The 12,793-nt window shown below is 32.8% G+C and overlaps 1 protein-coding gene across 2 annotated transcripts in view; it reads right to left on the bottom strand.

Moving 5' to 3' along the window:
• SYCP1 (synaptonemal complex protein 1) overlaps positions 1–12,793 on the bottom strand; it is a 131,626-nt gene that overhangs the window by 61,206 nt on the left and 57,627 nt on the right. For both annotated transcript variants that reach the window (XM_044236488.1, XM_044236489.1), the window contains exons 12-15: positions 10,935–11,029; positions 10,263–10,447; positions 8,975–9,042; positions 3,044–3,105 (exon numbers count right to left, since the gene is read on the bottom strand). In XM_044236488.1, coding sequence (XP_044092423.1) covers positions 3,044–3,105; positions 8,975–9,042; positions 10,263–10,447; positions 10,935–11,029 — 410 coding nt within the window. The remainder of the gene's footprint in view (positions 1–3,043; positions 3,106–8,974; positions 9,043–10,262; positions 10,448–10,934; positions 11,030–12,793) is intronic.

Raw genomic sequence — 12,793 nt, 5'->3', positions numbered from 1 at the left:
TTATATCTTAATTCTGGCAGGATTTTCTCAGATACAGACAAGCTGAAATTCTATACGATAAAGGAACTAGAATAGCTAAAAAACTTCTTAATAATAAAGCTGGAGGAATCAAACTACCCAAATCTAAGATCAATCATAAAGCTATAGTAATTAAGATGCTGATACATTGGTGAATTGATAACAAATAGATCAAGAAAACAAAAATAGTCTAGAAACAGATCCACATAAATATGACCAATTGATTTTTATAAGTGTGCAAAAGCAACTCAATGGAAAAAGGAATCTTTTCAACAAATGGTAATATCCTCCTAGATCAATCCAAAGAATTTAAATCTTTAAATCTTAAGTATTTCTCAAAACCATCCATTTTTTTCTCACCACCACCTCCCAGCCTAAGCTATAATCATCTCTCCTTTGTCTGTATACTTAACTGTTCTACCTTAATATAGTATATTCTCAATATTCCAAGCCAAATGAGCTTTTCAAAATGCAAACCAAGTCACTCCCTACTGAAATTCTTTAGAACTTCCCATTCCTCTTAAAATAAATATATAATTATCTTTTTTTTTTTTTAATTTTATTTATCTGACAAAGAGAGAGCACAAGCAGAGGTAACAGCAGGCAGAGGGAGAGGGAGAAGCAGGCTCTGTCCTCACCAGGAAGTCCGATGTGGGACTCAATTCCAGGACTCTGGGATCATGACCTGAGCCAAAGGTAGCTGCTTAATCGACTGAGCCATTCAGGGATCCCTAAAATCATCTTGACAGGATTCAAAAGGACATGAATTACCATGCTCCTACTACCTTAACTCTCTAGCCTCATTTTGTACCACTCTCCTTTCACTCCACATTACACACACCATACTCCTTCCTATCAAAGGAACTTTTCACATATGTCCTCTATCTGATACACTCTTCCCCCTTCCTAATCTGGATTTCAGTTCAAGCTTTACTTTAAAAAAAAAAAAAAGGCTCTTCTGTCCTAACCAACTAGTTCAAGTCTCTTTAAGGCCTCATACCTCATACCACTGCCTTTATTAGCACTTTCCTTTATTGCCTTTGTCACCATTCAATATTACCTTTGAATGATTGCTTATATTTAAGTGTGATATTTCATGACATAGATACATGAAAGCAGCATATGCAACCATTTGCTCCCAACTGTACCCTCAGGGTACAGAACAGAAACTCAAAATATGTTTGTTAAATGGGCAAATATATTGTTTTATTTATTTCTTACAACTACCCCATTACATATATATAATTATTTTCCCTATTTCATAGATGGAAAACTAAGGCATCGAGAGTTTAGTTAATTTGCTCAGTCATATAGCTAAGAAGTAAAGAGTTGGATAGCAATTGAAACATGACAATTTTAAAGACCAAGATAATTGCTGAGCAGAGAGCCTGACACAGGGCTCAATCCCAGGACCCTGAGATCACGACCCGAGCAGAAGACAGGGGCTTAACTCACTGAGCCACCCAGGCACCCCAATAATTGTGTTCTATTGCTATCCAAATATAACAAAACCCTAAACCAATCCTTATCTGCATAGGAGTGAATGTTTATAGTAAAAATAATGCTTAGTATTCATTCATTCAACAAATATTTATAAAGTGTCAGTCACTGTGCTAAGCAGGTACTAAAGTTACAAGGAAGACAGGACATGGGTTCTTAGCCCTTATGGGAGCATACCTTCATTCCACTATTTACTGAGGACCTACTATATACCACCTACTGTACAAAGTAAGGGGAATACAGAAAGGTGAATAAAGTTTTAAACAATTATACAAAAAAAATAAATTAATTCCACTTGTGTTAAGTGCTATAAAGGAAAAGTTCAGGTGGCTATAGGAACAAGCCATACAGAGACCTAAACTAGATAAGAGAGGTTTATAGATAATATCAAAAGAGGTTACCTAAATTGATATTCAAGTTGAGACTTAAACTATAACAACAACAATGACAACAAATAAGTATGCATTATCAAATCTGAAAGCAATGTAAACATTATTATTCACAAAAGTTGAAGCAAAGCAATTCAATGGAGAAAGAATTTGGAAATAATGATTCCCAAGAGATGGAAGAATTAGGAGTTGCGAAACCAGGCAGAGATACAATAGGTTAAACCCCAAATCAAATATCTGTAATTATAAACAAACTACAGCCTGCTAGGTAAAATCAACCTACAGTCTCTTTTTGTCGGCCCTTAATCTAAGAATAATTTTTACATTTTTGACATTTTTACAAGGTTGCTAAAAATAAAGGTAAGCAGAGGACAAGAAGGGGGAGGGAAGGTGTGGAAATAGGAGGAGGAGAAGAGAATTAACATTCTGTATATAGGCTACAAAGACTAAAATATTTACTCTCCAGTCCTTTAAAAAAGTTTGTTGTCTATGCTCCACATGTTGTAAACAATTAAAACATAATTAAGCCTATCCTAGGGACGCCTGGGTAGCTCAGTCGGTTAAGCATTTGCCTTCTGCTCAGATCATTATCCCAGAGTCCTGGGATCAAGTCCTGCATCAGGCTCCTTGCTCAGCAGGGAGCCTGCTTCCCTCTTTGTTTGCCTTTCCCTGTGCTTGTATTCTCTGTCTCTCTCTGACAAATACATAAATAAAATCTTAAAAAAATTAAAAAACCTATCCTAACAAATTCATTAAACATGATTCTATCTGAACACTAAACATAGTTACTGAATATATAACATATAAATCTTCCCCCAAACTGTAGCTTTTTGGCTCAAAGTTTTCACAAGCATACCAAATTTACTATCAATAAATCTATAACATCACACACATACTTGATCTTACTTAAATGTACTGCCAACACACAAATAATAGAAACACCTTCATCAAGAAAATTTTCAAAATATATTAAATTTGGTATGATAAGAATGTGGTTTACTAAAACACAAATGTATTTTTTTATATTTTAGCTGAAAACACTAATATAAAACATTTATAGTGTGAGAGTCTAAGTCTGTGGATTCAATATTATTTTGAAAAGTGCTCTATACTAACAAGAGAAATTATGTACTTACCAAGATTTTTTTCAATTCTTCAAGTTCTAGTTCTTGGTTATTTTTAAGCTTAGTCATCTCTTCTAAAATAAACAAAAGAATAAAAAGGTATTAAAAATCAGATTAAAAGAATAGGAAAGAAGAGACAAGAAATAAGAATACCATCATTTTAAAGGGAAAAAACCAGAGATGGTTTAATGAAACTAAACCACCATAAAGCATAGAGGACGTCTAAATGGGACTATGCAAAAATTATAAATATTAATAGTAACGTTTCTAGAAAGTGGAATTCCACAACCAAAAGAACTCAAGTTCACTAACCAAAATAAGCAATGGAGCTATATAAAATATATTCAGAATGAGGTTACATAGCACGTGGCTTCATCTTTACTGCATCATTGTCTAAGTATCTCACTTTTTCATCTTTGCTCCAAACTAAAAAGGAGAAGTGATCCACTTTTCTCAAGCTAATTCTGACCACTGTACTCTGGACCTCAATATTCCTACCTCCTCTGAGATTTTAGTTGCTATGTTACCGATATACATGGACTCTCTTACAGGAAACTTTAAATTTCCTTATAAACATCTATTTGAATACAAAACAATATCTGATTGACCTGTCTGTCCTTTCATACTACCATCAAATTTCTTACTTTGCTTTGCAGACAAACTTGTGTTTGTTATGTATACATTTCTTTTTTAGCTCCACGCAAAACTAATGCCTATCTCATTACATTAATTACACCTCTTGTTACATCAACCAAACTATGATCTCAAAGATCACCAATAACCATTTTGTGGTGAAATTCTCAGTCTTCTTTATTCTGGAGCTTTCTGGCATTTGATGCTATTCAACTACTCTACTTTCCTCCCTTTGATTTTCAAGACTTTGCATTATTTGCATTTCCTGTCCTAACTCTTGTTCCTATTTTCATTGCTGACACCTTTCTTTTTTTCTATCCTAAATAACACTCTACAATGCTTTTCTTTCTATCTTCTATTAATTCAGTATTTAGGCTAATTAATTTTAGAACATTTCCAATTCAAACCTCCTGGTTTTTTTTCCTTTCTTAGATTTTTTTTTTAACTGCCTACAAAATTCCCAAATGATGTCTAGCTGTCACCTAAAATTTTTTTCTATCTGAAACACTGTCCTTCCTTACTGTTAAGGGTTTTTAATAACTGGAGATGAGAGATTTGCTGAAAGTTTCCCAGACTCTGTACATTAAAAATAAACACAAAATTTATAATAATTGCCCATAGTTTTTTTTAAAAAAAATCAACAGGATATAAAATCCCACCACATACTCTCAAAGAAAAACCTGTCACAAGCAAAGCTTATTTAACCACAACATTTCATTTTAGGTAAAAAGAGTTTATTTTTTCAATCTCAAGGACTGATTAAAGACAGTAGACTGAGTGTGTCTCCACATTCTTTTACCCCCAATCCCTTTATAAAAGACAAAAAATATATATATTTACAACATTAATAAAACCAGGCTACCATGAACAAACCAAAAAGTCAAAGAATTTTGGCAGGGAGAGGGGAGACCAACATTAATTCAAAGAAGGCTATGTGAAACACCTAGACCATACCTCCCACCACATAGTGCACCTCAATTTTAATCAAAGATTTAGGAATCGGAGGCAAAGTGGTGCAGCAATGCCCCCAAATAGCTCATGATCTCTAAGCAAGATAGACATTTCCTAAACCCAAAAGATTAGCTACCAAGCCCACCTTTCTTTATAATACATTTTATCTCCCCCCACCCCACCCCATATAATCAGAAAAATTAGATTATAACATATGTGGGTGAAAAATATTTTCAAATACTTCGATAATAATCAAAAATTACTGAAGAAAAGCAAAACCATAAGAGAGGCACCAAATTCAACTAAGAGAACTAAAATAAATCCAAGAAGGAATTAATAAAACAAATAGAAGCAGGTATTTTGCTAAGTATAGTATGTTCCAACAGAGTAAATATCCATGAAATAAGTCACCTCGAGTGCTTAGAAATTCAAAATTTGACAACTAAAACTTTAAAAATAACAAAATAAAGCTGAAGTAGCAGGGGGAAGTAAAAAAAAAAAATTGTTCCCCAACCCCCCCCCAGAAAAACTAAAAGAGAAAAAAATTTTTTTGAGAAATTTTAAAATACAAAAGATAGAGCCAAAATTTCTAAAATCCACCTATCAGCACTTACAGAGAGAATAATGACACTAAAAAAGAAAAAATAAGAGGAGAAAATTTTCAGAGCTGAAGACAGACAAAATGTCCTTAGATTCATGAGCTCACCAAATGTACTAGCATAAGTATGATATGATTCCACTTTTAAAAGATAATCTCTCATGCCTGTACCACTCAATAGCTTCCAATCTAATTTCTCCAATTCTACCTTTTTCCTCACTATAAGCAATCCTCACCCACCATCAAATTTATCTGCCATACAGAAGTTGCAGTGATCCTTTAAAGACATAAACCAGAACATGTCATCTCAATAGTTTAAATTTTTTAATGGTTTTCCTTCAAGGTTAGCATAAAATCAAAATTCCTTTCCTTATTCCTACCTGATTTTGTCCTTATCAGCTCATACTTATTACCCTTTTCATATCACTTCTTACATTCAATCACATAGGCTTTCATTCAGTCAGTTGAATTAACCAAGCTCCTTCACAACTCAGAGCATTTCTACATGTGTTTCCTTCTGCTGAAAAGCTCTCTCCAACTCATATCCTTTACCTCACCAAATCTCACTTATTTATGAGGCCAGCTAAAAGTCATGCCTTATCACCAAATCTACATTAGGCCCTATTATTTTCTTACATGTTTTTATTTTCATTGTCTTCGTAACACTTATCCTCATTTTTAATTAAATATTTGTTATTTTATATGTCTTCCTAAATAAAGCACAGATCTCATCATCAGCACAAAGACCATGTTGTTAATGTTCCTACTTAAATATCCAAAGCTAAACAAGGAATAAACATCTAAGTCTAAATCTAATAATCAAATAAGAAGCAATACAAAACACTAGAGAGAGAATCTGTTATATAACAAAGTAAAAGCAAACATGGGTACAGATACAGAAAAATGACCACAGGAGTAAAACCTGTTTAGAGCAACATTAGATTAAACTGAAGAGAGGAGACATATGAAAAAGCAAAGCAAACTGTACCAAGTCAAAAACTGAGAATAAATTGACAAAGACTTGATTTTAATTTGCTTTGCATGCCCTACTTTACTCTTTAAATGAGCAATAAAACAACAGGTGATATTTAAAGAGTTCGAACTCAAGTGATGAGATGACTCTTAAATTTAGAACACAGAATAATCAGATTTGTATTTTTAAAGGAACACACTAGCATCAGTGCAGAGAATCAAAAAGAGACAAAACTAGAAACAAAAATACTGATTGTCAAACTAATACAATTAGTATTGGTCAGAGGTGTGTGGTTCAGACCCAATACCAAGATATAAGAGGTAGAACAGGCTTTATCTGTAGAGGGAAAAAAGTGGTCTTAGTATGAGTCAATGACTGAGACTGCTGAGGGAATGATGGAGGCTGATGGAGGGCTATTCTAACCAAGATGTAAGCCTAAGAATGTGCCATCGAGGAAGAATGCAAAGCGTAGTAGGGAAATAAAGCAATAAGTATAAGAATTATTGCAGTAAGAAAAAAGTTTATGAAAATAAGGCAAAGCTTCTGTTTGGATCCTATTGTCATAAATACAACAAGGGATGAACAAAGATGAAGACAAATGAGGGTGATCTGAAGCATGGTTTGATGATTAATCTGCCAAATACAATTTGTGTTCCATTACATTATTCACATGCATCCCTTTGGTAAACTAAGAGAATGTGCTGGAATCTTAAAACCAGAAAGGAGAAATAAGGGCTAAAACTGTTGTAGGCCTGTGGAGATGAAGAAAAAGGGAATGATTCAAAAGATAAAGTTACATTAGTTAGATTTTATGAGCTAGATATTAAAAGTTAGAAACAGCAGCACTGGATAACCAATTAGAAATGAAAGATAAGGAAGGAAAAAAGAGAAAAGAATATCATCCAAGATTCTAATTTTGAGAACTATGCTTTCAACCAAGTTAATGCTGAGCACTTATGTCACTATTATGTTGCTCTCCTACACATAATGCTTTCCACGTTCCACCACCATTTTCTACAACTACCCAAAGCCTCTTTATACCTTAAAGACTACTTTTAAAATCTACCTCTTCTATAAAGTCTTTTCCAGTTCTGCAGATCACACTGATACCTTTGGCTTCCTCTTGTCATCAGCATTAACACATCTCCAGCAGTAACAAATCTGTGAGCATTCACCCCAAATACACAAATATGTATGAAACACAAATATATTATTCATAAATCATATAAATTTTTAAATATGTCTTATGATATTCATTATAAAACATATGAAAAGCATAAAATATAAAAAGTTACAATATTTCCTTCCTTTATCCTAACACAAGTCTTGCTCATCTCCACATTTTGGAAACACTGTTCTGATGATTTTATGTGTTCAACATTTCTCCCACAATAACAAGAGATTTCTCAAGAGCATGATATTTTATATCTTGTATATGTTCCCACAACACCTAAGATAATGCTAAGAAACACACACAGAACTTCTTCACAGTTCTTGAATTCCTTATCCAAACATCTCTTAATATATATTGCTCTGTTTTGAGAAAAATCACCTTATGCATCTGTTTATCTGATAATAAGAGCCATTTAATTTCAATATCAGGATGAATTATTATAAATAAATAATCCATTAAAGATATTTTAAGTTATTCCTTAATATACAACATTCAATTGAAGGAAGATTTAAAAGTTAGATGAAAAATACATTTATAATCTTCTAATATAAAATAATATCAAAGAAATTATTTATCATTGAATAGTACAATTGTGGATGCTCAAAGATTGGTCTTATCTATAGTAGGAAACTAGGCATTGCCAAAGGAAAAGCATAAATAAGTTTCAAAATTTCAGCCAAACATCTTACCAATACAAAATTTCTTGCAATTATTTTAATTACACAAGTATCCAAAGCTAATAATAAAGCTGACAGAAAGTTGTGTAATAGTTTAGAAAAACACCTGCTAATTCACGAGTTATTTTAATTTATAAAGGTAATTCTTTTTGGGGTACCTGGGTGGCTCAGCCAGTTAAGCATCTAACTCTTGAGCTCAGCTCAGGTTATGATCTCAAGGTCATGGGATTAAGGCCCATGTCAGGCTCCATGTTCAGGGGCAGTCTGCTGAAGATTACCTACCTCTCCCTTTGCCTCCCACCCCTTCTCTTGCACACACTCACTAACTCCCTCTCTCTAAAAATAAAATATAATAAATCTTCTAAAAATAATTTTCACCAAAATTAGAAAATAAAAAAAGAAAAATGTTTTTCTATCTTTGTAATTCTCCACATCTGTACATATCTATAAATATAAAACATAGGAGTTATTAGGATTAGCTAATTAAAGTGTCATAAATTCACAAAATAACTACAGAGCTTCTCTTTTGGCCATGAAATCTGTTAAATATTAACAATACTGTATGACAAAATGGGATAGCATTATCCTATAAATAGTTCATAATCCAACATGACAAATCAATAAAATTTCAAAATTCAATTAAAATAGAAGACATTTTCCACTAAGAATTATTAAGGCCTCTAAATTCTAAAATAAGAAATACAGACTACAAATATCTTTTAGCCTCCTTACACTAATAGGTATCTATGAACTGCATAATGGAACTTAAGTCTTTCTCAAGGTTTAAATTTTCTATCTTTGAAAAGTCAAATTAAAAATTACAAAATAATCATTACTGATAGATAACAGAGGAGAAACTATATTTTATTCTGAAATAGTTAATGTTTTTATAATTGGCTAATATTATCATGTATACATGTTATTCTCTAAATCTTACCCAGTTCACTTGATTTCTTCTGAAGCTCCACAGTAAGTATTCTCAATTGATCATCACTTTTTTCCAATCTTGTAAAATATATTAGTTTACAATGTAAAACATTCTTTTAATCAGAATTCATCTAGTAACTAAAATTGGTGCAGTTTAAAAATATATCTTGCATATTCACTCATTCAATTATGAAACTTTTTTTTGAGTACCTACCATGCCATATAGCATAACACTTCAAAATCAGGTATTATTAATACACAGCTGTATATTAATTACATCTGCACAAAAGTCTTAAAGCTTTTGGTGACAATTTATCACTTAGCTATTGATGATAATCAAATGAATGTGTCTTAGAACTTTGAAAGAGATTGAATATGTAACTACTATTACATCAAATTCTGCCTTAGGAACAATATAAATGTGAGAATTGTGCAATTCACTTAATTCCTCTGGCTTTCTGCTTCCTTATCTATAAAACTAAGGTAATTGGAATAGATGATATTTAAGATCACTTACAGTTTCAAAATTTAAAAGTTGTTTGGATAGAGCAACCAAGAATATATAAGATGAGCTGAGCTTTTTAGAAGATCTAGCTTTTCTTCCTCCACCATACATAAGCAGTAAAGAAAAAATACTGGTCATGACTTCACAGAAAAGCTTGTTCCTCTCTTTCATCCTACCAGACTTAAATAACCCTAGTGCTAATGGGACTTAGGCCTCACTTAGGCCTCTTAACACAGCTTTATAAATACAAATATAAAAAAGTGATTACAGAAAACAAACTCAGTAAAACAAACTCACACCCTATGAAGTTATTTCTACGAAGCTAATAATAATCCAGTTTAATTAAATATGTCCTATCACTGCATCAGCACTTAATGAGCTTGCCTACTTGAGTCTGTGACAAAGTATGCATGGAAACTATCCTAGAGAATACATGCTGTCTCTTCCCAGAATACCTGCTTACCTAATACAAACTTTTAAAATGTATTCCCACTTTTTACATTAAAAAAAAAGACATCGGGGTTGCCTGGAGGGCTCAATGGGTTAGCGTTTGCCTTTAGCTCAGGTCATGGGATCGAGCCCCACTTCAGGCACTCTGCTCTGCAGGGAGTCGGCTTCTCCCTCTCCCTCTGCCCCTTTCCCAACTCGTACTCTCTCTATCTCAAATAAATATATAAAATCTTTTTTAAAAGAGAGAGACTTGGTTACAGATGCTATAGGAAGTCAGTTGACAATGAAAATAAATGAATATTGCAAATAAGTTTTTATTCAACTAAATAAAAAAAAATTTTACCTTTGCTGTTCTGTTGTCAATAATTCTTTCAAGTTGCAGATGGAAGTTTTAAGTTCAGTAACCACAAATGAATGACCAGCTTTAGCTTTATTAAATTCTTCCATTTGAGCTTCTTTTTCAGCAGTGAGCTGATATATTTTTTTTGTTGCTACCTGTAAATCTTCCTCTAAAGCCTTTTGAGTACTCTAAATAAAACAAAAGTACAAAATAGATGCTATAATCCAAGGGCCTTCAGGAAAGAAAAAAAAACTGAAGTCATCTGCTTCTATGATTTTCTGCCTCTCCTCCCTCCTTATTCAATTAACTCCCTCCACTACCCCACACTGGCCAATCTGAAATGCCCATTCAATACTCCTATCTCAATACACCATTCTTCCAAAGCCAATCTATAGTCCCAACCTCCCAATGGAGTCTTCCTTGCCTGCAGTGTTCTTTTAATTTTTAGAACTACTATAGCAATTTTTGCCTGAATCACCATTGACATCTAGCACGATCTTGTATTTTAATTATACTTCTGATGTGTTTTTATTCAATGTTTTCAATTAAACTATAAGGGATTTTATCTTCTCTATTTGAAGTTCTGGGTCCTTGTCCATAGCATTAGCATTCAATAAATATCTGTTGATTCATACTGTGAGGCTTGTCACACACTAATCGGTTTTTATATCATACCACACTTCTTTGCAAAGACATTTTAATATCTTCTAGTTCTGATGTCAAATGATCCTGCTTCTCATTTGATTCTTTTAAGTTTTCATTCTGTAATTCTAAAAAAGAGAATTGTGGATTGGTAGTACTTAATAAAAAATATATAGCAAGAAAGCAAATTATTTGTTATAATTTTTTTCCTCCATGAGATACTCTAAAATGAAGTATAATTATGCAAATATAAGTGCACTGATATTGGTCATCTACTTTTATGATTTTTCAAGATTATTATATCCCAAGCACTCAATGGTGAATATATGAGGATTTTTGGTCCTACATTTTTAAATAATAAACATTGGAAATAACCTAAATATTCAATAGGAGATAAAATTAAATTATGATGGTACATACACATAATGGTATACCATGTAGCCACTACAAATGATGACAGACTTTATTAATCACTAATTTGGATGTATATTCACAAAACATTACATAATAAAAAGGGCATGTTTAAGTAGTATCTATATAAATAGTGCATGTGAAAGGAAACAATACACACAAAAATATTATAAGTAATTTATCTCCTACCGGTGAAATTATTCCATTATTTTATTTTCATCATTGCCCATCTTGAGTTTCAGATTTTTCTAAAATATTACACTCAGGGCGCCTGGGTGGTACAGTTGGTTAGGCATCTGACTCTTGATTTCGGCTCAGGTCATGATCTCAGGTTTGTGAGATGAAGCCCGGCACTGGGCTCCATGCTCAGCATAGAGTCTGCTTGAGATTCTTTCTTCTTCTCTGCCTCTCCTGCTCATTTTTTCTCTCTCTCTATCCCTCTCTTTCTCTCAAACAAATAAATCTTTTTTAAAAAATAATTTAAATAAAATATTATATTCATATGCTGAAATATTATTTTAAAAAGCTTTTGGACACTATAGCTAGTGTTTATTAAATACTAAGTGTTAGGTACTAGTCTATATGCTTTATCTGTATATGTGCATTCACTTTTAAACATCATAAAAACAGTAGGACAAAAAAAGAAGTTCATGTTCTCTTCCCTGGGTTCAAATTATTCTATGTCCTCTTACTAGCTACCTAACCTTGGGCATGTTACCTAACCAGTCTGTCTCCACTTTTCTCAACTGAAAAAAGAGAATAATGTTAATTATTCATATCTTGAAAGGTTGCTATTAGGATTAAACAAAATAATGCAACCTAAAATGTTTAACAACAGTGTTTAGCATATAGTCAATAATTGTTATAGACTATTATGACAATGGTAATGATGGTGTATACTAGAAACTGGACCTTAAAATTCATGGTATTTACAATGTAACTGGGCAAGCAGACAAATAATCAATGATATGTGCAGATGGGCACTCACTCAGAAATTCTGGAAATTAATATAGAAAGGGGGCACCCAAGCCAGAAGACAGAGGTAAGGGGAAACTGACATAGAGAAGGTAAGTTCAAGGAAGGCTTCCACACAGTGTCAGCACAGTTCAAACATTTTGAAAGCCAGTAAGATTTAACAAGATTAAGTGGGAGCTGGGAGAGAAAAAGTATCACAGGCGAAAGAGCATGTACAAAGACAAAAATTATGGAGACAAGATGACACTTTCTGGGGTCTAAAGGAAATTTATTTCAATAGCATGAAACTTAAAGTATGAGGGAGGAATCAAAGCAGATATAATTGGAAAGATAATAAAGACAAGATCATAACAGGATTTACAGGACTTGTTCAAAGGCATATAGCTCCTAAGTCATAAAGACCATAAAAAATTATGAAGGATGTTAAGCAACAAAATGATGTTTTAGGTTTATATTTTCAAAAGTTCCATTCTGGGGGTGCCTGGGTGGCTCAGTGTGTTAAAGCC

Source organism: Neovison vison, chromosome 2, assembly GCF_020171115.1.
Source record: "Neovison vison isolate M4711 chromosome 2, ASM_NN_V1, whole genome shotgun sequence".
NCBI lineage: Eukaryota > Metazoa > Chordata > Mammalia > Carnivora > Mustelidae > Neogale > Neogale vison.
The sequence above is the reverse complement of the archived record's forward strand: the minus strand, read 5'-3'. Positions and strand labels throughout refer to the sequence as shown.